Source organism: Cervus elaphus, chromosome 21 (genome assembly GCF_910594005.1).
Source record: "Cervus elaphus chromosome 21, mCerEla1.1, whole genome shotgun sequence".
NCBI lineage: Eukaryota > Metazoa > Chordata > Mammalia > Artiodactyla > Cervidae > Cervus > Cervus elaphus.
In genome coordinates, this window is record NC_057835.1 from 46,473,244 (window position 1) to 46,500,163 (window position 26,920).

The following is a 26,920-nucleotide window of genomic DNA, read 5'->3' on the forward strand; positions in this document are numbered from 1 at the left end:
AGCATTCTTTCAGGTCCAACTCTCACATCCAAACAACATTAATAAATATAAAAGGGTCATGAATCTCTTGGGTCGTGAATCTCATCTATGAAATAAGAGAGTTAAACTAGATGACCTTTAATGTCCCTCAGATGTAAATTCTATAATTATATTTATTAGCAAAAAAAATGGACTTTCATTTCCTATACTAGGAGTGACAGCTATTTTCTCCCTCCCCATCACTGCCTTGCCAACCTCACACTTTTTAATTAGAGATCCTCCCATGTGAATCCTGATACCACTGAGCCCAATTGATTGGAGCAAGGAAAGCTATTTCGTCCAAGCCTGGCCAATGATTCCTGAGTTTGGGACTGGTGATACAAAATTCTAGCACACTTTTGACCACATGTGCTGTGAATTCAGCGTTTGTCTCTTGTGGCCATTTTTCACCTTCTGCCCATTTTTCATCTTGTGCTAGAGAAGTAAAGATAGCAGCTATGTAGAGAGAGAAGAAAAGAAACCTACAGAGAGGAGTCCTTTTTCTGCTACTTCATGGAGGTGAGAGAACAGGACTGGGAAGGTGGGGAGTGTGGCTTTCTTGCTTCCTAATGGCTTTCTCAGTCTTGGTTCTAGGACTCCATGACATCTGGCAACTCTGTCTGACCTTGGATCCTATGAGAGACCCTGTGTCCTCTCAATAAACCCTGCACTTGTGTTTGCTTAATCCAGCTTGAGTGGTTTATTACTCACTTTCAGCCATGTGAGACGCATGGGTGCAGCCGGTCCCCAACATGTCTGGTATGCGTAGCCAAACAGTGAACAACTTTTGCATTGAGCCTTTTTGCAAAATCTGACTTGGGATGTTTTCCTGCAACGATCTGGGCTTTATCATGAAATCAGTTACAGTAAGGGATACACTAAAAACTGGAGTGACAGTAAAGATGGTATTAAAAGAGATGGCGTGGGGGACTTCCCCGGTGGCGCAGTGGATAGGAATCCACCTGCAGGGGATTGGATTTGATCCCTGGTCCTGGAAGATCCCACATGCCACGGAGCAACCAAGCCTGTGGGCCACAACTACCAAGCCTGGATGCTATAACTGCTGAAGCCAGAGCACCTAGAGCCTGTGTTCTGCAACAAGAGAAGCAACTGTAGTGAGAGGTCTGAGCGTTGCAACAAAGAGTAACTCCTGCTCACTGTAACTAGAGAAAGCCTGAGTAAAGCAATGAAGACCCCGGAAAAACAAAAATAAATTATTTTTTATAAGTAAAATTATTAAAAAAAAGAAAAGAGAGAAAGTGATATGGCAAGGGACCTGCTAGCCAGCTTGTTGGCTGAAGGCTTTGGTCTGGGTTTCAGGGTTAGTTGGCAGGTTTAACACGGAGCTGAGGACTTTTGGTTGTTTTCAGTTTACCCAGGGCTTATCGTGCTTTGGAGGGAGTTGATTGTTAGTCAGCCATCTCCTGAGAGACTCTGGGTCAGGCAATAGGACCGCGTCTTGGTGTTCAGGGAGAGAGAGGTGTGTGTTACTCAGAATTTTATCTCTCCACTGTCCTGTGTGCAGGGGCCCCCTTGGAGCAGAGGTGCTGACCTGTGCTGGGCACTTTGCCACCCTTTATGTAGCCTGCAGCATTGTGCGGGACCCTGTCTCTCTTGGTTCTGATACTGTTGATGTCTTGGCCTGGGCTGGTCTTTCTGTTTGCCAGGCAACACTTGCACTGCTGTTGCTGGGTCACTCAATCGTGTCTGACTCTTTGTGACCCCATGAACTGCAGCACACCAGGCTTCCCTGTCCTTTACTCTCTTCTGAAGTTTGCTCAAACTCGTGGCCACTGAGTCAGTGATGACATCTAACCACCTCATCCCCTGTTGCTCTCTTCTCCTCCTGCCCTCAATCTTTCCCAGCATCAGGGTCTTTTCCAGTGAGTCGGCTCTTCATATCAGGTGGCCAAAATATTGGTGCTTTGGCATCAGTCCTTCCAGGGTTGGTTTCCTTTAGGATTGACTGGTTTGATCTTCTTGCTGTCCAGCTGTCCAAGGGACTCTCAAGAGTCTTCTACAGTACGACAGTTTGAAAGCAACAGTTCTTTGGCACTCAGCCTTCTTTATAGTCCAATTCTCACATCCATACATGACTACTGGAAAAACCATAGCTTTGACTATAAGAACCTTTGTTGGTAAAGTGATGCCTGCTTTTTAATATGCTGTTTAGGTTTGTCATTGCTTTTCTTCCAAACAACAAGCGTCTTTTAATTTCATGTCTGCAGTCACCATCTGCAGTGATTTTGGAGCCCAAGAATACATTTTCCCCATCTATTTGTCATGAAGTGATGGGACTGGATGCCATGATCTTACTTTTTTGAAAGTTTTAAGCCAGCTGTTTTACTCTCCTCTTTAACCCTTATCAAGAGGTTCTTTAGTCTCTCTTCACTTTCTGCCATTAGAGTGGTATCATCTGCATCTCTGAGGTTGCTGATATTTCTCCCGGCAATCTTGATTCCAGCTTGTCAGTCTTCCAGTCTGGCTTTTCACATGATGTACTCTGCATATACGGAGAAGGCAATGGCAACCCACTCCAGTACTCTTGCCTGGAGAATCCCACGGATGGAGGAGCTTGGTAGGCTACAGTCCATGGGGTTGCTAAGAGCCGGACATGACTGAGTGACTTCACTTTCACTTTTCACTTTCACGAATTGGAGAAGGAAATGGCAACCCACTCCAGTATTCTTGCCTGGAGAATCCCAGCGACAGGGGAGCCTGGTGGGCTGCTGTCTATGGGGTCGCACAGAGTTGGACACGACTGAAGTGACTTAGCAGCAGCAGCACTCTGCATATAAGTTAAATAAGCAGGGTGACAATATACAGCCTTGATGTAATCCTTTCCCGATTTTGAACCTGTCTGTTGTTCCATGTCTGGTTCTAACTGTTGCTTCTTGACCTGCATACAGATTTCTCAGGAGACAGGTAAGGTGGTCTGGTATTCCCATCTCTTGAAGAATTTTCCACTGCAGTGCAACTTAGCTTGCGCTCCACAACCACTGAGCCCCTGCTCTAGAGCCTGTGAGCCGGAACTACTAAAGCCCGTGTGCCTAAAAAGTCATGCTCCACAACTAGAGAAGTCAGCACAATGAGAAGCCCTCACACCACAACTAGCGGGTAGCTCCCACTCACTGCAACTGGAGAAAGCATGTGCAGAGCAACGAAGACCCAGCACAGCCAAAAAAAAAAAACCCCAAAAAAACCACCAAAGTTGGTGTTACTTCCCACAGTGAAATTTGTACTTATAGAGAGTTGATCTAGAGCCATACCTGGCTGCTTTATCACATACAATCTGAATGGCAGAGTGTATGATACAAATGCGGTTGCTACTAAAACATTTACGTTGAAAAAAAAAGAATTTTCCACAGTTTGTTATTATCCACACAGTCAAGGGCTATAGCATAGTCAATAAAGTAAAAGTAAATTTTTTTTGGAATTCTCTTGCTTTTACTGTGATCCAGCAGATGTTGACAATTTGATCTCTGGTTCTTTTGCCTTTTCTAAACCCAGCTTGTACATCTGGAAGTTCTTGGTTCACAAACTGTTGAAGCCTAGCTTGAAGGAAATTGACCATAATCTTGCTAGCATGTGAAATGAGTGCAGTTGTACGGTAATGTGAACATTCTTTGGCATTGCCCTTCTTTGGGATTGGAATGAAAACTGAGTTTTTCCAGTCCTATGGCCACTACTGAGTTTAACAAATTTGCTGGTATATTGAGTGAAGCACTTTAACAGCATCATCTTTTAGGATTTTAAATAGCTCAGCTGGAATTCCAACACTTGCATATAATTTAGAAAAAATGTAATCAAGTTAAACAGAACTGGCTGCTTCTCAAATTGTGATGAAGGGCGGAAAGGGGATGAGCAGCAGGGCTTCCTTTCATTATAAGCATTTACTGCCCTGATTTTTTTTTTTTTTTTTTACTGTGTACATATATTACCTGGATGTGAGCAATTACTATTATATCCAGATCCTCATCGTAAATAGTGTGTTTATTTTTTAGTGCCAACCTAGGTTCTCTCTCCTCTGTTATTGACTCAAATCTTATTGACCTTCTTCCATTTACTCTGCATGCTTTTAATAGTACAGACCTATGCTGCAATGTATTTCATTTTGAAGCATTCCTTTTTTTTCACTTACTACCTTTATTGAATTCTTGTTATGTGCAAGGAATTTCTACATAAAACCAGTGGGTGTTACTGTACACTTTTTCCTATATTAGATAATTGTTAGGTAATCAACAGTCATTTGGAGTTGGTGATTTTGAGAATACATGTCTTCTAAAGAAACTTTAAAAATGCTGCTTAGACCAAATAAATGTCTATGTGCATGTGTGCTAAATTGCTTCAGTCGTGTCAGACTCTGCACAACCCTATGGACTGCAGCCTGCAGGTTCCTCTGCCATGGGATTCTCCAGGCAAAAATACTGAAGTGGGTTTCTGTGTCCTCCTCCAGGGGATCTTCCCGACCCAGGGATCTAACCTGCGTCTCTTACGTCTAACCTGCATTGGCAGGTGGGTTCTTTACCACTAGCACCACCTGGGACGCCAATAAATGTCTATGCTAGGCTTCAAAATGTTCACTTCCTTCTTCCCTCTTTGCTTTGTTTGGGTCATGGTAGATAGAAAGCAGGGAGCATATCTACAGCCTGAAGAAACGCTCCATCCGAACAGTTTTTCATTCATTTACTTAAAAATTTATTGAGCACCTACTACATGCCCGAGTAAGAAGTGTAAGGTCTTGGAGGGTATTTTTTCCAAGGAAGGTGGCTTTCATTTTTTTTTAATATTAAAATAATTCATTACTGGGACTTCCATAGTGGTCCAATGGTTAAGACCCCATGTTTCCACTGCAGGGGGCAAAGGTTCAGTCTCTGGTTGGGGAACTATGATCCTGCACGCTATGTGGAATGGCCAAAATAAGAAAAGAATCCAATACTTTGTTAGATGTTTGCTGCAGCCTCCCGTCAAATAGTAGGCATTTGGTCAAAACTTGTTTTGCAAATATATGATTGACACATAACTTTGTAGGATGACATCTCCAGTCCAGTTTCTCAATATTTTCTCCTGTCCCCACCTGAGGGCCATGCAGCTTCCTGGCAACTCTCGGGGGAGCAGAGTTTCCTGGGACCTTGGCCAGAGGGCCTGGAAGAAGCAAGAATGTGCGGTTTGAACACCATTCATAGAGGTTGTTACAGCTATCCTTCTCCTTGGCAAGAATTTGGGCATTAAAAGTGAACTGTTTAGCAGTCACCTTTGAGAGCCCTGAGGCCTGAGGATGACGATGCTTTGTGCGGAAGTATATGACATTTGATGTGGCCACAGGCTTGGCAGACATGCTGTGGGAAGCATGGGGAGAAAGAACTCTAACTGACGGATGTGAATACAGGGTCAAGCCTTCCCTGCAGTGGTTTTTTTTTTCTTTTTTTTTTTTTAATGAAATATAGTTAATTTGTTATGATGTATTAGTTTCAAGTTATTTGTGACCCCACAGACTGTAGCCCACCAGTCTCCTCTGCCTATGAGGATTTTTCAGGCAAGAATACTGAAGTGGGTGGCTATGCCCTCCTCCAGGGATCTTTCCGACCCAGGGATCAAACCCAGGTTTCCTGCATTGCAGGCAGATTCTTTACTATCTGAGCCACCAGGGAAGCTCAAGAATACTGGAGTGGGTAGCCTATCCCTTCTCCAGGGGATTTTTTGGACCCAGGAATTAAAACAGGGTCTCTTGCATTGCAGGTAGATTTTTTTTTTTTTGCAGGCAGATTCTTTACCAGCTGAGTTACCAGGGAAGCCCAGTCTCAAATGCACAACAAAGTAATTCATTTTTATGTGTGTCTGTGCGCATTTTCTTTCTCAGATTCTTTTCCATTATAGGTCATTACAAGATATTGAATATAGTTCCCTGTGCTATATAGTAGCTCCTTGTTGTTTTTCTATTTATTTATGTAAAAAATATTTATCTATTTTTGGCTGTGTCAGGTCTTCATTGTGGCATGCAGGATCTTTGCTCATGCGGGATCCTTGCAGCTAAGACTCTCTAATTGTGGCTCTCAGGCTTAGTTGCCCACGTCATGTGGGATCTTTGTTCCACAGCCAGGGATCGAAGCAAAGTCCCCTGCATCGCTAGGCAGATTCTTAACCACTAGACCATCAGGGAAGTCCCCTGTTTTTCTAGCTTATGTATCGTAGTGTGTATCTGTTTCCCTGCTGTAATTTTAGATTATGGGGAGAAACTGGCAAAAGAAGTGATGGGAATGGACAGTGTAAAGAGGAGGATGGGGTGGGGAGAGAAGGCAGCATAGGGTGAAGAGCAGCCCATACCTGGTTCAAAGGAGGAGGAGACCATGAAGCAGAGAGAGGAGAGAGGAGCACTGTCTTTGATTGCTCACAGCAGATACATAGACTGAAAGCCCCTAAAAAAGGAGAAGAACCACTAGGTAGTGTCAGAGGCAGGGGACATCCACGTCTATGTAAGCTCTGTGACCTCAAGACAGTTAGCGAACCTTTATGAAGGTCTTTCATTCTGGATAAAATAGGGTGGTGGTTCCCACACACAGAGCTGCTGTGACAGGCAGTCCACCTGGAAGCCTCCAGTACTTGCTCAGCACAGTGTAGGAGCAAAGTGAGTCTGGTCTCCCGTCCTCCTGCATCACAGGAAAGGTCAAAGGGCTCAGGGTCCCTGTGCCAAACACAAGGGAATCACAGAGGTTCAACGACAAGCAGCTGGGCTGGGGGCTGGGCTGGTGGAAGAAAGCAGTGGGTGTCCAACTGCACAAGCTTCTAGTTATCAAATAGGCTGAGCTTTAAAACTGTTTCTACTGCTGAGGCTATTAATGGATGAAATAATGATGGCCAGGAGTAACCAAGAGAACATTCAGATGTGGTATGTAAGCTATTTACTAAGGTTGGACATTTTTTATTTTAGAAAGAAAATTCATAAATCGAAAAGAAGTTCTGCAGACACTCATGAGTTTCAAGGCACTTATTCCAGATATCTGAGGATTCCAGTATGAGAGTATTGTGGCCTCCATTTGGGAAACAGTTCTCTGTGTATGATGACCTGTTATTCCAGGTAATTCTGACAACAGCTCCATGAGGTAGGAGCTTCTTGGAAGCAGGCAGCAGACCATGAGTCATAGCCCTCCCCACCACAGCTATGGAGGACTAGACTAGATCAAGATTTTGCCTAAGCCAGGCTAATTAGTTTTCATCTCTTCTATTATCATTCCTATGTAAGAACAAGGCTTAAAAGGTTAAATCTCATGTCCAGTTATCTATCTCGCAAGAGGCGAAACTCGGATTTCTGTCCAAATCTGTTGAACTCCAAAGCCTGCTGCCTTGCTGCACAAATACATATGCTTGGTCTTTGGAGGTGAATATGTCAAGTTCTAGCGGACATGGCCATGGCTTCAAGGAGGGTCTCCAGAGTGGCTTGGCACTAGACTAGACATTGAGTTTCCTCTGTCTGCCAGCTTGAGTTCACATGATCTGGGCAACAGGATCAGCAGCACTGGGTGAGAAGTTGATGTATCTGGGCACTCATTGCCAAGGGAATGGGTTTGAGTGGAAATTATCCAGGCTGAACTCTAGACGTGAGATGTACCTACAACATGTTTCTAAAAATAGTCTTGATGGCGAGCAGTTGCTATGGGAAAGAGATCCCTTTGGTTTAAATTTTTTTTTTTTTTAACAACTGTAGGTAAAACCTCAAACCCTCTAACCCCCGAGAACCTTTCTTGGGTACCAGTTGGTTATCCTTTACTCAAATCAACAGCTCCCAAATAGAAGCAGATACACAAAAACTTTTATTAAGTGGAAGTTAGACTTCATGGTAATTAACCAGTTACAAGTGCATTTAAATGCATGTGTGTGGACACCGTAGAAGTCAGAATGGTCTTCCTGAAAGTCCAGTGTTCTGGCTCGGCGCGTGCCAGTGCAACCCAAGGTAGAACCATACACACAGGAAATACAGGGCGACGATGACGTCAGACTAGATTGGCAACACCATATTCATTGTTACAGCTAAGCATTACAGAACGTGAAAGTCCAAAGACCAGAAGACTATTACTAAAATGATTCTTACTATAGACCCTTACTTCTACTTAAATGCTTCCATAGGACCCATGTAGCAAATCCTCAACACTGGGGGGACAGCACCATTTCTTGATTTTACGCTTAAATGGGCCACAGAAACTGTAAACAATCAGGGGTCCTTCTGATGCCCATGACAGGTAGATGCCAGCTGTCCCCTTGGGAAAGTACAGTTTCATTTAACTGGTGTCAACATTTGATACTGTAAATCTTCCATCTGAAAATCTGCCTTCTATTTCAATTAGCACCAGTTTATTTGAAATCGTTTTCCTGGTGTTAAATATTTAGGAAACATTTTTTTTTTAAACCAACACACAAAGTCCCAAACAATGGAAAGCAAAAAACATTCAAAAAGTTGTTTTAGATAACAGCATTTAGAAAAACAGCATCATTTAAACATTCAACAAATCTATGTACAAGGTGCCCAAAGCTGGCAAGGAGCATGGCTGAGGAACAGTCACGTAAAAGGTTTATTAACCTGAACCTCCTCAGGCTGTATTTACAGTCAGATAGGTATTCAGAAATGTAGTATCAGAACATCTGGATTTGGCTAAAAATCATATAAAAAGACACATCCCGGCCCCCAATAACTTCTAAATAGGTAGCAAACATATCCAGTATAACCACAAGTACCAGGTTTAGAAGTATATTTTTCCATATTTTACAAACAAACAGCTGAGAAACTTTCTCAATGGACACAGAAGAGATCCTAAGTGGCAGAGAAATGGAGTTCTTTATGTCAACATTGTCAGATGAAGGAAAGAATTTTATTTTTCATGCTGAGTAACATAGGAAAGTACTGATTGAGGAGCAAGAATAAATTATTAGGGGAAAAGGTTTCATGGGAATACAAAATCCCCAAGAATGCTGAAGACATGTGTGTTTATTTTATATGGACTTTCCAAAAAAATATGGGTGATGATCTCAGTTTAATTTTGAAAAAAAAAAAAAAAAAGCCAATGATTTTTCTTCGCAGGACAATATTTTTATATTCTGTTTATATTTCTATATTCTGTTTTTATATTCTTTAAAACTATATAATCCAAACCCTTTGGAGAAGTGTTTTACCCCCCTTAGATTGCGAATTACACACAATAGACACAGCCTATGCTATATTTATCCAAGGCAATATTCATTAACTTCATGCAGTTTTGTTTGCTTGCTAATCCAGTTACTAGAACATTTACCTCTAAAAAAAACTGGGCCCATTTTGTAACACCCACATTTCCCATTTCTGCTGAAGAAGTAAAATATAAACCATTTCTCCTTTAATCACCTTTGTGGCTGAGATTTGTTTAGAGCCTGAAGTTTCAATGCACTGTCTTTAAAAGTATCAGCTAGAAGTGTATAGCTGGAAGTCCTATATCCCCATGATGATATGCATTCAAGTCTGTTTTGAATAATTTGTAGTTGTGGTAAGTCTCTATGAAAAAAAAAATTGACTTGAATTGGATACAAAATAACATCACCCTTTGAAAATGCATAGCTTGTCACTTTTACATTCATTCACTACTATTAAAGACTTTTATACACAAGTACTTACCTCTAAGTAGTGGTAAGATTGTATTTTGAAAGATTTCTAAAAATTGGAAAGCACTGCCTCATTGTTTTTGAACTAGTGCCTGATTCCAAGTTAACACTGTCATGTTAACACTTGCATCTCACAGGAAGGACTGAGTCTTCTTTCTTTTTTTTTTTTTGTTAGCAGGCACTAAAAAGCAATGCTTTCTACTGACAGCATTTCCACTAAAAACCCCATTTTTAGCTATTTTGTCATTTTATTTGAATAGGTTAGATCTGGTGTAGAAAACAACTTGAAAGATGGCTTAATTCTTAAAAGTAGAATGTTTTAAAATCTTATCATGGATGAAGGGCAACAGAGGTTTTGTGATGACTGTGGTTCTCTCACTCCCCGGCTCCCTCATTCAAAAAAGATGACCACAGGCCACTAGGCAGTTGTATTTGATGATAGTCACGAACCCTTTGGGACCTAGCAATTTTTTCTTATCCTGAGTTCTTCCTCTAAGTATATAGATTTTGATACATGAAACACTTTGGAAACTACACTAATGTCTGGTTATTCCAGAGAGCTTATGTTTCAATGGCTGACTATCGTCCAACCATTAATTATAAAAATAGGAATTTAAGGTCGTGTTGTAGGAAAATATTGATTAATGGCATTTTTTAAAAAACATATATGATCTGCCTGCCTGGGTTATTTTACACCCAGGATATTTTCAGTTATTGAAGTCATGGAACAAGTATATTTGGGGGGTATTGAGTTCTTCCCTAAACATCTAAATCTATTCTAAAGCTTTCTATCAGTGATCACAGAGGTTCCCCAAACAGCTGGGACACTTTGGAAGAAGAAGCTTTGCTATCATCACAGGGCTTGGTCAAATCACAGTCATTGCTTTCCAATTAGCAGAGTGTAAGGGAAAAGGCGTAAAGAGCAAAGCAACGGTTCACAGTCTGCAGTGATGCATCTTTCTCTCCCTCTCTCTTTTTGGCTGCACTGCACAGCATGTGGGATCTTAGTTCCCCAACTAAGGGATGGTACCCGTGTCCCCTGCATTGGAAGCACGGAGTCTTAACCGCTGGACCACCAGGGGGGGCCCCACAGTGACGCATCTTTTTTTAATTTCCCTCGGGTGGGGGTAGTTTGTGATTGCTACACCGTAGATCCCTGAGGGGTAATTCCACTGGCCCCCGAGCTCTGCCTCTTTCCTGTCTTGGTCATCTGTGCCCAAAACATGGGAAGGAAGCTCCACTGGAGTGAGAGACACGTGCTTCACAACACGAGCAGACTGGAAGAGCCTTCTCTTTGCATAAACTTAAAACAAGTATACCCCACAGGAGCCACTTCCTTTTCACATAATAAAGGTCAGTTCCATTTTCACGCTCTGTGATCCTGGGCGGAGGTCAGGGCCCAGACCAACGAACGTGAAGCTCTCTTTCTCTGTCCTGATCACGCCATTGGCTTTGCTCTGGAGGGGGACTCATGGGGGTAGAGGACTTGCAAGGGGGGCTTTGAATCAAAGTGGAAGGACTAGGTATCTGCCTTGCTATTCTTTGTCAGTGAGTCTGACCAGATCTTTTGTGATGAATACGGCAGGTTGTCTGCTGATCAACCTGCTTTCTGAATGGTCATCCCAAACTGTGGAGACAAATGGAAATGTTTCACTGAAGGAAGTGAGGCGCCTCATCGACTCAGCCTAACATGCAAGTCCTGGTAGTGTTTATCCCCTTGGACCTTAATTGAAGAGTGAGAAAGCAAGAGTACAGAAGCGAAAATGTTTAATCCAGGGCTTTGGGAAGCAAACATACATTAAAAACAGCATGGCCGCTGGCTCAGGCAGATTAAGGCAGAGGGGAGACGAACATTTTGCTAGTGAATTCAAGACGGTTGCCAAAAGGGAAAAAGGGACTATTGACTAGAATGGGGACTGTTCTTTCTCTCCCTTAAAGTCTTCTCCCGCTGCTGGTTTTTCCTCTTCAGTCAGGGATGTAAAGAGAATTCAGAAGGAAATAGATGAGAAACTTTTTTTTTTTTTAAAGAAAATTTTGTTCTTTAATGACAGTACTCTTGCCTTTTTCAGGAGTTGCTGCTTGCTCCCCTGGCTAATTTTCTGAATTAAAAATTTAGAGAACTGCCCCTAGTAAGTATGTAAATATAACAGTTAATCAGACATGAGAATTAATTTTTAAAACTTTCATAATATAAATAGCGGGGAGCTTTCCTTTGAAAGCTGGCAGTTAATAATTATGTGGATGGTGCTCAATAGGAAAAGAATATTTTGAAGAAAAAAGGACTATGGCCTAAGTGTTGAAGTCATAATCTCCACCTTCTTTCAAAATCTACAGTTATTTATTTTTTGAATGGTAGCTTTTCTCTTGTTCCCAAGAACTCGGGTCCTTTTAAGTCCTGCCACTGTCTTGGCATTGGGGCTAACCATTGCAAAATGGGCTTCTTTTCCACCAGAATAGGAAAGCTCACAATTTCCTCTTCTAGTACTGTATTGCTTTAGAAACATAATAAAAGTATAATTTATCAAAAAGCAGGTGATGGGCCAAAATGGTTTAGGCCCATCTAGCTCCATGACTAAACTTGTGAGTGACTTTACTCAAAACCTGTGAAACCTGTGAGCTGATGAGAGAAGAGGACCATCCATTCATGGACTGGTCAACCTGTCAATCATATGATGACAGAACCATCAGGCATTGTCAATGTTGTTTAAGTTGCATTCATATTTACCATGTGACATAACAATATTACCAGCTATTTCCAACTTTGAGATGACAGTATTTTTCAATTTAATCCTTACAAATGGTAAATTTGAGCTTATTTTCAAATTTGGGGGCATCAATACAAATTTACATGGATAGCAAAAGCTGACTGTTAGCAGCAAGATAACTTTTTTCAAAGGAGTCAAAAGTTTAACTCAGAACATTGCACTAGCTGGTCATCTCCTATAATTAACCACTTAAATGGCTAGAATTTAGGGGATGGGGGCCTGGAAGGTAGGCAAAAGGGATAAATTTCAGAGTGAGTCTGCATTTGACACTGTGAATGAGAGGGTTCTTTACTTCTATGCTGAAATACTTGGATTGTTAGGATGGGTAAAGAACATGGGTCCCTGGGGTCTTCTCAGGTCTAGAGTCATTCTGGAAGATTGAGGTCTAAGCCAGCTCTTTAACTTGCTCTTTCCCTCCTCCCTGGACGTAGTAATGAGGCTGACTCGGGTTCAAGACGACTTGCACCAGGTTTGGCTTTGGAAGTGGTGGTAGTAATTTTAAATATTCTCATTCTATGCTGAGTACTAGGGAGGGTCAAAGGAAGTCATGTATCTGAAAGAGACATACTTTCTTATATATCTGAAAGGGTTAGTGATTATCCCAATACCATCAGGACTCTGGTGTAAGATACACTCTAAAATTATCTAGTTTATCCAAATGAAGAAAGCAACTTCTAATTTTTTCCATGACACATTTATTCCTACTTTGTCTTTGCCCTCAGGGAAAGATGTTAAGGTTTTCTACATGGAAAAACTCCATTTTGAGGTTAGTGGACACTCTAAAATACCTAAGGACCTACCAGTTATGAAGCAAGGGTTTTGCTGTGTCAGAGGTGGAACAACGGAACTTTTATCCTGGGATGAAAACTCACGAGGCAGGATGGAGTGGGAAGGGATGTGGAGGGGTTGGCAAAGGGCTTTGGCACAAGGAGGCAACGTGTGCTATCTGAAACTGCAGGGGCTCCTGGCTGCCTTCGCTGAAGGCACAAGGCTGCTCTTTGCCAGCCCCTCATCACAGTGGTCACGGCAGTGAAAACAGTAAGGAAGTTAGGATTACAGTCATTCAATGCTTAGGGGCCCGGCCTGGGCAAGCCAGGAGGCAGAGTGAGAGCTGAATAATACTTCGGTATATTTTGATCAGAAGCAAGGCTAGTTTAAGGATGTTGTATTTTAATACTCAAATCTTCCATGAGAGTGATTTTTGGGGAGAACTGACTTCTCTCCATTTTTAAATTTTAGTTGCCCAGATAGTGCCAATGTGTGAGTTGGGGGAGCTGCTGGAAGAACTTGACTTGATGGCTATGGAAGGTGAAATCTGCTTTTTCCCAACAGTTGAAACCAGTGCCCAAAGGCTGTGTCTGTCCATATACAGGTTCTCTTTGGTCTGCACACTGCTGGCCGAGAATCTGAATTTTGATCAACTGTCAGGTAACATTATATTTCCAAGTCAGAAGGTCTAGCGCCCTGGGCCTGATTTCTGCATGGTTCTGATTGTCTACAGCTGGGGTCCCCCTTCAATGGGGACACATGTCCTCTGGTTCACTGTGATCTCTGTCATTCTCTAGTGTCCTTCTTTTGCCTGATCTGAATCATTCGTTTACACAATTTGCCTGTTCTTTCTAACGCATCTGCTATGTACCATTAGGAGGCTTCTATTTAAATATGAAGCAAGACTCATTTGATCAAAAACCATGCAGCAATGAACACTTCTTGGGAAACTGTAATGCCAACATTAGAGACATTCCAAGAGAATGAAGAGAGACATTGGACTGCCTCATCTCAGAGATGAAGCTGTACATGTCTTCCCGTAACCCTGTGCATTTCTAGTCCTCATGTGTGCAGATTCTGAAGCCTGTTTGAAAGCAGAGTCTGAGTGACCCTTTGACCACCTCACAGGGGTTGCCTAATGGGTGTAAGACTGTTCTGTCCTAGCTTTTCTTTTGATGTTATCTGCATACTTGACTAATTAGTCTAGCTTTTGAATTACTAAAATCTTAGAAAGAAAAGATGTTTTCTTGCTTAACAGTGAGTGGGCTAGAAAAAAACTAATGCATTATGAAATGGTTTTGGCAAAGCTCAGAATTATTTGTGTGGTTAATCAACTCTCCATGGTAGCCTTCCTTGTTCCCTGACTCCTGGGAATATAGTGACTTTCTGATCTCAAACTTGCCTGTCTGTGAACTTCTCATGTGAAAAATCAAGCACTTGTTCTGATAAGGAAATGAAAGTTGTTTAGTTAGTGGTGAGCACAAAATTATTTTAAACATCACCAATCAGCTAAGAATTGTATCTTTGGGCTTATACACTATGATTTTAGAAATTACCATCAAATGACACTTGCTAGTCAAATGCAGCTTTGTGGTTCTGGTAGGCTGAGCACTAAGCTTGTCTTTGTGACAGAAATCTATCACAGTACATGACAGAATTTACAAGTTTATTTCTCTCATTGCCTATAAGCATATCTATTAATATTTTAAAGATTTCAGATATATGATTCTTAAAGTGTTTTCTTTTCCCCAAATACTTTGAAAAAACACTGGTAAAGATAAAGGGAGTAGCTGTTGCAATCTTGATTCTCTTGTAATAATCTTTCCATCTGATCTGCATTTCTACTCTTGCTGCAGAGGGTGGATTGAAAAGATATGCATCAAAATGCTTGCTTAAAAGAGGCATAGCCCTTTGTTTGGAGAGCAGGAATTGCTTACAATATTAACACTTCCTGTCTGGTAAAATATTGTATTTTAAAAAATAAGCTACAATGTATAAAACCAAGGTCATTTCCCACAAAATGTTCATGTTCTTTGTGATTACAAAACGCTGCATCTTGTAAAATATTTCCAGTTCTGTTAACTTGAGAAGTTAAGTACTAATGCTTATTATAAAAATGTCACATCTTTCAGAATTGTAGAAGCCTACGCAGTGTATTTCTTGCCTTATTTGAAAAATTAAGTTATAATTATTATTGTATTTAAGATCACATTTTGACACAACACATTACTATTGTGATTCTCAGACTCACAAGAAAAGTTATAAAACATGAGATTGTCTTCAATTAAAAAACAAAAAAGGAACTATTTACAAAACAGGACCAGAAGTAAAATTCCCATTTTGATTTCTAGTCCTATGATAGATACACCTTTTAAAGCACATATATCATTGGATCTGGGCTTTTACAGTTAGTCATGATAAGCAAACCAGTCGGTCTTAAATACATTTTACACTTTCTTGCTCTACTGGTGTGCATTACTTAGTGATCAATTGGTACCTAAAAGTGCTTATAAGCTCATTTCATTTACCAATTTCCAGTTTGACTAGTTACAATGTGAAAGAAGGAAACAGTTCCGCTCTGGAGGAAGCCCCACAGGTATGGGGAACAGAGAGAGCGTGTGTGCTGCTGGTTGGGTGATTTTCTTAGAGAAACGAAAATTCCAGTTGACCCGTGTGCCCAGCACTTTCTCCACAATGATCCGCATCCTCATACATATTCATGAATCCTGCTCTTGTTTCCACTCATTTGTATGCACAAATTCTCCCCTGCGTTCATATAGGTCAGAGCTACAGTTGATGTGGTCAATAGAAATTCTACAGGGTCATGAGAAAAGGCAGCACCTTGTCCACAAAAGTCCATGGAAGTTTGCTCCTTAACCTGTCATTAAAGCAAAATACACAACTTTCACATCCCTCCCCTACAGAATTCTTGCGTACAGCTAATAATCAGTTCTCCAACCAGCCGATTATAAAAAGGAACACCAAGGCGTCATATTCATAATTACATTCAGAAACAGCCTTATATGAGTCTGTGAAAACCCACCAGGGCCTGCGCTGTGGTTCAGACGTCACCCTTCGAATGCAGGTCTAAGAAACAAAGAAACTGCTCCATTTCATAGAGCATTCCTCCACACCTCAAAAAGTTAGTACTGTCCAGTTCATGGAAATTGGTCATGAAATGTTCATTAAAAAACAAACAAAAATTATTCTGACCAGAAAAGATGCTGGAGATAATAAAAAACCTTTCTAGTCTTAAAATTCTCCAGATCCACTTTTCACATACCCTTTAGTTTTCCCTGAGGAAATGATTTTTTTTTTTTTTACAGTATTTTGCTACTATTCTCAAGGTATTCTCTCCCATACGTACAGTTCGTGCCACTTTTCCCTAAACTTTCCCAAGTGAGTGCTGCGTTTTCCTTTTCCAATGAAGTCAGATGGAGGCGGACATGGGTTGAGCAGTGCTGGCCAATTCAGAACTGCTTTTGAGTGTGGCTTAGTGTGACGTCAGTGACAGTAGACTTCAAGTGATCTTGAAATCTGATAGAGAGCATGTTAACTTCAGACACTTTTTACAACATACATGTAACTTTTTTTTTTTTTTTAATCTTTGTTGGAAAGTCCAAGAACTGTAACGTGCATCTTTCTCTATTGAAAAGTTTTCATCTGCAACAAGGTTATGACTGGACAAAGACTCCTCTCATAAAGGGCACCCGCCCTGTTGGTGCATGGAGTTGATGACAGGCACGCACATTCCTGCTCAGAAACCCACTGCCCTCTTCCTGACACTGGCTTTTGCCAAACAATGGAGGGAACTTTTTAGCAAGCGAGGAGGAGAGTAGCACGTGCCCACCGGGGATGTGCGTGGGGCATGCAGCATCCCTGCCCGTGCACTTCCCATGAAGGAGCTGTCTCTTGGCTTTAAGCAGTGGCTCCTCGGATGGGAACATGGCAGCTCCCTCGGAGATGCCCAGGGACAGTCACCACCAGCTGATCCGAACTAGGATGGTGAACCCCAGTCAGGGGTCCAGAGTCCTCCTGTATCCCCTCTCTGGCTTCCCACCCACTTGCTACCGGATGTTTCCTCCAGGTGGTCACACTGCCTCCCACTCATTGGTTGCACATCCTCTGGGAAGGACTAAGGCTTAAAATGACTGCTGTCTGTTGTGCAGCTATCTGGAGAAGCCTGTCCATCACCAGGGAGTGCTTTCTTTGGAGAGAGATGAGAAATCTTTTCTGCAGGAAGGGGCATCGGGGAGAGAAAAGTCAAACGCTACCACATGCCTTCTTTAGAAAGACTCTGGGACCAGAACGCATTGCCTTTGCCGTTCCTTTTGCACACTCTCTGAGCTGCCCACGGTAGGCAGGGCTCCCATTAAGCAGCTCCATGCCCTGGGACTTCCTTCTCACTCATCTCCCTCCTCCCCCTGACAAATGAAGACACAAAAGAACATGGTACCACAAAGAAGGCATAAAATAAATCCTGGGCTTAATTTGGCACATCATTTAGTTCCAAAATATAACAAAATATCTCTACTTTTTTTTTTTTTAATTTTAGCATTTACAATCAGTGTTGTATATTACAATTTGTAGCTCTCTGGGTGGCTTGAAAGAAATTTTATCCCTTTTCTTCAAGGTCAGCCAGGTGAAGCCTGGTGGTCCCCCAGTCATAACATGCCTTGGTGCAGAGAATAGGTGTCTGTGTGCAGGAAGTACTGAGGGTCTGTGCTCACCTTGGAGTTGGAGCAGAGGACACGCAGAGTCCCGGGCTGGCCTGAAGAAAGGAGACCCGCATGGGTCAGAGATGTGGACAGTGTGTGAGAAGAAGGTTTCAGAAAGGAGAAGAAATCCCAGGGAAGCTGCATTCAGGTCTACGCTTCTGCTTACACCCGTGCATCAGCTAATAATCAGGTAAGGACTGAGCTTGGCTCAGCCAGGCCAGAGCCCAGAACTAGTCATGGACTGTCCCTCTGGGGGCAGAATCACAGCGCCGCACGCCAGGACTGTCCATAGCCACCATCTCTCCCAAAGTTCTGGGAGTGGGAGGATAGCTTTAACCCCTTGCCATTTTAATCTCTTTTGATTAGTGATTTAACCCAAGGAGCAAGGGCCATGGAACTTTGCTGGAGAGAAAACCCTCTCCTCCAGGGTTACACCCAACAGCACTGAAGTCCACAGTGAGCCTGCTCATGGCTGACCAGTCTGGGACTCACCAGTGGGCACTGTGGCCGCTGGGCAGTCCAGTCACAGCGCAGGGCTTCCTGGTTCAGGCCAGAGTGTCACCTTCTAGCTGAGATGCCAGTGGGTGAAGCAGCAGGGTACCAGGGAGAAGAAAAGACAGGCTGGGATAGAGGGTCAAATACGTTTCTGTTCTTAAAAAACCCTTTCCTGGCTGACCTTGTCATACACTATAGCTGGTACTGTACTGATTGGTAATCACAATGTGATATTAAAAGAGAAGCTCTTTCTCTGCTCTCTTAAATGTTTTTAAAGAAAAATGAAGGAGGAAAACAGAATCTCATTCAAGGAATAATTCTTCAAATGTCATATGAGAGTTTAAAAAATAAAATCGCCAAAATATATGAACGCACAGATTGTTACACTGTAGAACCTCCTTTTTCCCCTTGTGTATTAAAAAAAAAACAAGGATATCTGTTATGACTAGATGACTTCTTTCTACTCTTTAAAAAAAAGTGTATGTACAACCTCTAAATATATTAAACTTTGCTCTGTGCAATTTCATTCAACATTCCTATGGCTGATCCTAGGCCCCCGTCCCACACGGTGCATCCTATAAGGTGCTCTTGCGTCTTTGCATAGGTACAGGACGAATAACTCGAGCAGGGCGATCAAGAGGAGGGTAGACAGAGAATGAGCTTATTTATAGGGCTTGAGAACTACCCCTGTCCTGGCACCACTCCTAGCAAGACGGACGAACAAACACACACCAGGCTAGAAAGTCTAATAAATGGAACACAGTGCAAGCCCTGGTCCTATTGAATTGAGAGATTCCTATACCAACACGCAATTTCCTTTTGGTGTTTCGTACATTCCCTTCTGAGCGAATTCTTAATGAATAGCTCCAATAATCTGATAAGAAAAATAAAGGTTTGGACCTTCCCTTACCCCATATAATCTTTATAGTGTTCATGAACCCATCTCCCAGGCACGCTAAAGCCTAAAACCTATAAAAGTGCACTCAGGATGGATGTTGACCTCACATGACTTTCTGAACGCATGGAGGCTGTGCTCTGCATGGTCTGAAGCAACCTGCTGGGATGGTCTGAGTTCTCTACCTTTTCTGAAACCAGTCTGCTGTGGCGTTTTGAGGGAAGGCAGGCCTGATGAGCCACTGACCCGGCAACAACTGTCAGATGAGCAGTGATGAACAGATCTGAGCTGGGGTTGGTATCACATCACTGAAGGAAGCTTCGAGGCTTACCCAGATGGTGACACATCAGGTCTTGAGTGCACTGTAGCCAGGAGAAAGTAGGTGGGGCCATCTCTCAGGGTGGGGCTTCTGAGGGAGACTCCTAGATGTTTTCCAACAGTGACGAGGGATGTCCTGAACTCAGCTGGGGCTGAAATCTGCTGGTGATGTCCACTATCAATCTCTTTTCGGGCTTATGCCCTCCAGGGCCCTTCAAGCTAACAGCTCTACCATGGTTCAATTTGGGGCCATTCTTCAAAACAAAACAAAACAAACAAAAAAGACATAGAAAAGATACCCAGAGTGCTGCCACTTCCTGGCAACACATCATGATGTGAACTGCTCCCAGAAGTCCGATGGAGAACAGGGAAAAGACTTCACAATGAAAACAGCTATTGTTCTTTATACAAATGCTACTGAGTAACTTGTAGCTTCTTAAGTGTCAAAAAAAAAAAAAAAAAGATCTCAGAAATGGTATTATTGAGAAAGTTTATCAAAATAGGCCTCCTTTCTAGGAAAAATGGGCTTGGTTGGTTCGATTGCTACAGAAGTCCACAGTTTTCAGACCTAGACCTACAGCAAAAAAAAAAGTTGACTTTTCTTTTTAAGGAAAAGAATAGTTACAGCTGCTCTCAGCTGGGTTCTCAGCAAGAACAGGGAAGGTGGTGACCTTTTTTGTTTTTTTGCTGTGATTTCACCAAGGTTCCTAGAAGTGCTTTCCCTGGGCTTCAAGTCGGTTTGGTACGGAAGGAAAAGCACTTTTCAACACCCTCGGAAGAACACGAGGGCAGGAGTGTCTGGGGCGGGCTAGGGGCCCACGCATCAGTCAATGAAACGCTGGCAGGCCTTCTTCCAGCGGCAGGCTGTGCACCACATATCCCGGTTCTCCATGCCGTACACCTTCCGGCACTTCTTGCCCTCTCCCCTGGGCTTCCTGTAAGACAGGCCAGGAAACGGCGCTCAGTGCGAGGGATTCTAGAGGCATTCTTTGGAGACCTCAAAATCCCTGTAAAGCTCTAGAAAAAGTTCGGCCACACCGCAGGGGGTCTCTCTAGGTACAGAGGTTAACCTGTGTGGGATGTTTTCACCATACTTCATCACTCACCTGCGCGCAGTCTTGTCTGACTCTTTGCAACCCCTTGGGCTGTAGCCAGTCAGGCTGTCCATGGAATTCTCCAGCAAGAATACTGGAGTGGGTTGCCATTTCCTACTCCAGGGGATCTTCCTGACCCAGGGATGAAACCCGTGTCTCCTGCATTGGCAGGCCTATTCTTTACCACTGAGCCAGGTGGGAAGCCCTTCACTGAACTGTTAAAATTCGCTACTTTTAAGAGTACTTATAGCCTTCTTCAGCTTCTACATGTCCATTTAGAGACATGTCCATTGGGACATCTTCATTACACTGAATTACATGAGCAAATACAAGAATTAACAGCAGTGAGCACTACTCTTTCAAGTTTTAAAATATGTACTTTCAAGTGGTGTCTGGCTTCTCAAATGTCTAGCGTTCTGGTCAAGGGAATCCTGGGGAGGTCCTCCTTGATCTGGGTTAAAAACTAAAATTCATATCATACCGAGGTTAATGCAACATGCCTTTAAAGAGACCCAGTAATCAGCATTACCTATTCTGCAAGAGAACTAACCATGAACTGTTGCCCCGGAAAAATGAAAAATCTTTATTAATAGTTAATGGATGGGGGGAACCATGGGAACGAAAGAATGGGTGTTTCACCCATTCCAGGGGAATTTTATGGAAGATTGTATCTCTGGTTTCTCTTTTCCTTGTGGTTCTATTTTTTGGCTAATTCCCTAGAGAGGAGGCATGTGGGGTTTCAAGCACTCATACCTTAGGCTGACCGTCCCTCTTGGGGGGGAGGACAGGACGGTGTGAGTGTGCGGTCTCTGCTCTCCTGTGCCCACCGGGTGACTGTGGGTTGGTGACACCTGTAAATACATGGGAAACAAAGTTGACGGGGCAGGCTCTCCTCGCCATGCATTTCCTTAGCCTTTGCCACATGGGCAATGGTATCTGACCATTAGACACAGAGAGGCAGTGCTTCATTCATAGAGACCACGGGTTAAAATGGATGGGGTGATGCTCCTGGTGGAATTTAAACGCAACCGCCAACAGAAAAGATCTGGCAACAATGAATACTTCAGAAATCTTCATGACTTCACATCCCTGCATTCCAAATTGCTCATTTTCACTTGAATAATATTTTAAACCTTGAAGGATATTCTTCTTCCAAGCTTCAATCATCTCTCTTTTAAAGAAGAAAAGAGGTTGAGAAAGTTTTCTAAAATTATACAGCTACTCAGTGGCAACACACAGTGTGGACCTTGGCCTTCTGTTTATTCAATTAGATTATTCACAGTCAATAACATAAATGGCCTCTTGCATAAGACGTCCACATGGCAGATTCTGGGGTCTGAACAGGAACAAAGGCAAGCAACAAAGAGCCTGAGCAAAGCAAGAATGAATGTCAACCTTGTAGAACTTTTGAGCACCCACTTTGTGCCAGGGTCCCTGACAACAGCTTCACTTTCAACAACTACATGTGATAAGTGTTCATCGTTCCCATTTTACAGATGAGGAACCCAAGCACAGGGAGGTTAAATAACTTGACCAGGGTTGTGGAACCTGTAATGGCCAGAGCTGAGCTCTCCTGATGCCGGACCGTGTGTTTAACCGCCTCATGCTCCTGTCTCTCAGCTGTGATGATGGGAGAGACCCCTTTGCTCTCCCTTCCTCTTGTGTTTCTCACTTATTCTCTTTGCATCACCTGCTCACATAACACTAAATATCTCCCAGCAAATGGGATTCTCAGAAGCTCCAAAAAAAACTAACAAAAGACAAATGCCGTGTCACGTAAATATACAAGATTGCCATACACAAAAGAGCAAACATTTAATAAGCTTAAAAACTTTATCACTGAGAAGCCAGCATGACCACAGGAATACCAGTACCGATCCACAGTCATGGGAACATCCTTACGCACACTTAGCGAACTGAATTTCTCTAGTATAGGGACCTGGACTTTAAATTTTTTTTTTTCAATTAAAAAATTGAATGTAAAAGAATGGACATATAAGTGCTATTTTCCCAGCTATAAATTAAGAAGAATTAAACACGTAAGAAAAAAACTAACATTTTAAACCACCGTTGCTATGTCTGATTTATTCTGTACCATTGGTCTTCACCTTTTCTTTTTTAAAAAACTTTATTTTATTGTAAGAAGAACTAACACTCTTAACAATTTTTTATGTGCACAATACAACACTGCTGACTCTAGATATAATATACAGCAGATCTCTAAAGCTTATTCATCTGGTTTAATGGAAACTTCATGTCCATTGATTAGTAACTCTCATCTATCCCCTCCTCCTAGCCCGCATGGGCTTCCCTGGTGGCTCAGACCATAAAGTATCTGCCGGCAATGCTGGAGACGCAGGTTTGATCCCTGGAGAAGGGAATGGCAACCCACTCCAGTGTTCTTGCCTGAAAGTGAAAGTCGCTCAGTCGTGTCCGACTCTTTGCGACCCCATGATCTATACAGTCCATGCAATTCTCTAGGCCAGAATACTGGAATGGGTAGCCTATCCCTTCTCCAGGGGATCTTCCTGACCCTGAAATCAAACCAGGGTCTCCTGCATTGCAGACAGATTCTTTATCCACTGAGCTATCAGGGAAGCCCCATTCTTCTTGCCTGGAGAATCCCACGGACACAGGAGTCTGGTCGGCTACAGTCCATGGGGTCACAAAGAGTTGGACGCAACTGAGCAACTAACGCTTTTACACTTTCCTAATCCCTAGCAACTACCATTCTACTTTTTGATTTTATGAATCTATTTTAGATATACCATACATTGTAAATGAAATCATACAATATCATATAATATTTGTCTTTTGGTGACTGTTTCATTTCACTTAGCATAATGTCCCTGGTGTTTATCCACATCAACATGTATTTTAGAATTTTCTTCTCTCTCAAGTCTTGAATATTATTTTACTGTGTGGAATATACTAGGTTGCTTTTTAAGCATTCAGATTCATAAGTATCAGTCCAGATGTACTGAGAAAATGTCTTGGGATGGGTTTCAGGAATTTACATTTAAAGTCTTTCCCCAAATTCTCATGAAAGTGAAAGTCACTCAGTCGTGTCTGACTCTTTGCAACCCCATGGACTGTAGCCTGCCAGATTCCTCTGTCCATGGGATTTTCCAGGCAAGAATATTGGAGTACATTGCCATGCCCTCCTCCAGGGGATCTTCCTGACCCAGGGATCGAACCCTGGTCTCCTGCATTGCAGGCTAATTTTTACCACTGGAGCTACCACAGAAGCCAAATTCTCATGCTTATTTACTTTTGAGAACTAATTAACACCATGAGAAATACTCTGCTTGTTGAGATCATTATAAACTCCAGATTTACCTGATACAGTGCAAATAATTACTGGAGGAATAAATGAATATGTTAAATAGTGAAGAGCAAAGATGAAAGGGCATTTCAGAGTTCAAAGCCTACAGCAATGGTGTCCTCAGGGAATGACTAGCGGCCAGTGTATCTGGTTCTGTCTTGTCCTTGAAATACCAGAATATCATTTTTGTTTTCTTTTTCATATCAGGATGAGAATTAATTTTCCATTAAAGAATTAATTAACTGACTCTACTTTTTGCTAAAGCTGGGTGGATTGAGGGCCAACAGAGGTGAGTAACATACATAATTTTTTTATAAAATGAAAGCTTTGGAGTTCAGTGTATGAGTTTGATGTGGATGGGTATGTTCTTCCAGAAGCAGAATCCCCACACATCCCCCATCCCGTTGGGATCAGGATGCATGCCTGTGTGCTCAGTCGCTTCAGTTGCGTCAGACTCTTAGTGACCCCATGGACTGTAGCCCTGTAGGCTTCTCTGTCCATGGGATTCTTCAGGCAAGATTACTGGAGTGGGTTGTCATTTCCTCCTCCAGGGGATCTTCCCAACCTAGGGATCGAACCCCCACCTGTTATGTCTCCTGCATTGCAGGTGGGTTCTTTACCACTAGTGGACCAGGATGCATATTAGCAAACCAGAGGGAGTGAAGGCTTCACTCCACTGTACAGTTTACCCCCACTGTAGATAATCTAGAATATGCTCATATGAATTAAGTGCTCAGGACAATGAAAAAAAAATTTTTTTAATTATTGTGGAACTTGTAGAAAAAAATTTTTTTTAATTATTGTGCAACTTGTAGAATCCCACGAATACCTCCTTGTTCAGTCAGAGAACTGGAAACATTTAGGTGACACACCAGGGACACTATTTCCATCAGTTGGGGATAATGTGGAAGGTTCTAAATTTTGCAAAATGGCCATACCCTTTTTGTGTGGGCTGGTATGAGATGGTAAAATGCTCTTCAGTCAACAAATATTTATTAGGTTCTCACCATGCCCAGGTGGCGCTAGTGGTAAAGAACTTGCCTGCCAGTGCTGGAGACATAGGAGACTAGGGTTCAATCCCTGGGTCGGGAAGATCCCCTGGAGGAGGGCACGACAATCCACTCCAGTATTCTTGCCTGGAGAATCCCATGAAGAGAGGAGTCTGGCAGGCTACCGTTCATGGGTTGCAAAGACTGAAATGACTGAGCATGCACGCATCCACGTCCTAGGCACTGTTGTAGATTGTGGGGATACAGCACTGAACAAGATAAAATCTCTGCCCTCATAGAGCGTAGCTTCTGGTGGGGAGAGAGACAATAAGCACAAAAGAAGTAAGGGCATTTTAGTGATAAGGGCATGAAGAAACTAGAACAGGCTACCAGACCAAGGGTGATGGAAAGCATATTTGTTTAGGGTGGTGAGGGAAGGCCTATTGCACTGGCTACCTTTGATCTACAGGGCACTCTGGGGAAAGGGGAAGGCAAGGGCCAAGACCTCCCAGGTGCAGAGGCCAGTGGGGCTGGAAGATGCTGCATGGGAGGTGGAAGGCAGGAGGATGGGAGGTGGTGGATTCAGGTCAAGCCTTGAAGCTGTGATGAAGAATTTCAGTTCCATTCTAAGTGCGAGGGAAGCCAGTGGAACATTTTAATAAAGTGAAACATCTGATTAATGCTTTAGAATGATCACTCTGGCTCCTTGGAGAATGAATTGGAGACAGCCCTGGACAGGGCTGAAGACTACTTAAGACGCTTTTGCACTAACTTAGTGGGGAAATGCATTGGTGATTTAGATGGGGGTGTGACAGTGATGGGAAGAAGTGCTTGGATTCATATCCTATAGAGACAGACTCTGGGACCTGCTGACAGATGGGCTACAGGACAGGAAATATGAAGACAAATCTTTAGATTAGTCAGGGATGAATTAAGAGGAGTCAAGGATACATCCTAGGTTCTGGCCTGAGAGGATGAAGGGATATGGGTGCCATTTGCTGAAATAAAAAAACCGGTGACCTGGTGGGCTTACGGGAGGATGAGGACCAGGTTTGGACGTACTCCAGGGAGAATCGTTCTCTGTCGTTCTTCTTTCTGCTAATGGCTTCTTTAACTCTGGAGTTGAGGGCACACCTGTTTTGTGCTTAGTCCTGTCAGATGGCAGCCCCTCCCGTTTCACAACAGACCTGGGGTTTCTACAGCCTTCAGTGTAGCAGAAGCCAGGACTCACTTCACATACCAGTGTGTGGCCCAGTTCTATGGGAGGATGAATACAACCTAACTCGTGAGCTTTCCTGGAGACTTTTAAGATCAAGACGATCATGTTTTGGCGTCTTATGTTAACCGGGGCTGAGGGTGGGGAAGTCAAATGGAGAGACTGGCAGAGGAAGTCTGCCAGCATTTATTCAGTGCTTGCAAATGTGAAAGATGGGCCACTGGGTTATTTATAATCTCTTTTAATCTTCACCAAAAAGCCTGAAAAATGAGCAGTACCTGCATTTTGTAGGTAAAATAATTTAGGCTTAGAGCAGGAAATTGGCTTATATGGATCCCAGAGTTAAAAGCAGCAGCAGTAATTTCCTAAGAACTTGTTAAGCTAAATACCTTCCCCCATGTTATCCAATTTAATCCTCATAATGACCCTGCATAAGCAATGCTATCACTTCCACTTTATAGACAAGGAGATGGAGAAGGTAAGGAAGTGGCTGAGGCCATGCAGTTAGTAAACAGTGGGACGCTGGCTGTCTGACACTCAGGGATCTTGGTATTTGGTTCTGAATGGTGCTAATGCCCTGTTTTCTGCTGTCTTCTAACCTGCCTCATAAATGATGACAATAATGAGTGCCCTGGAAAACATGATTTCAACTCTCTTTCCCAATGGCTTCCATATTCTGTATTTATTTGTTTTAT

At 42.7% G+C, this 26,920-nt stretch overlaps 1 protein-coding gene and 1 long non-coding RNA gene across 4 annotated transcripts in view; one reads left to right on the forward strand and one right to left on the reverse strand.

Annotated features, from left to right (window-relative positions):
- Positions 1-26,920, forward strand: part of LOC122679620 — a 98,324-nt gene that overhangs the window by 17,057 nt on the left and 54,347 nt on the right. The gene's annotated exons all lie outside the window — the stretch shown is intronic.
- The window catches only part of ZNF704 (zinc finger protein 704), a 247,172-nt gene continuing 228,055 nt past the window's right edge, over positions 7,804-26,920 (reverse strand). The window contains exons 8-9 of the mRNA XM_043880467.1: positions 21,449-21,546; positions 7,804-20,536 (exon numbers count right to left, since the gene is read on the reverse strand). Coding sequence (XP_043736402.1) covers positions 20,425-20,536; positions 21,449-21,546 — 210 coding nt within the window. The 3' untranslated portion in view covers positions 7,804-20,424. The remainder of the gene's footprint in view (positions 20,537-21,448; positions 21,547-26,920) is intronic.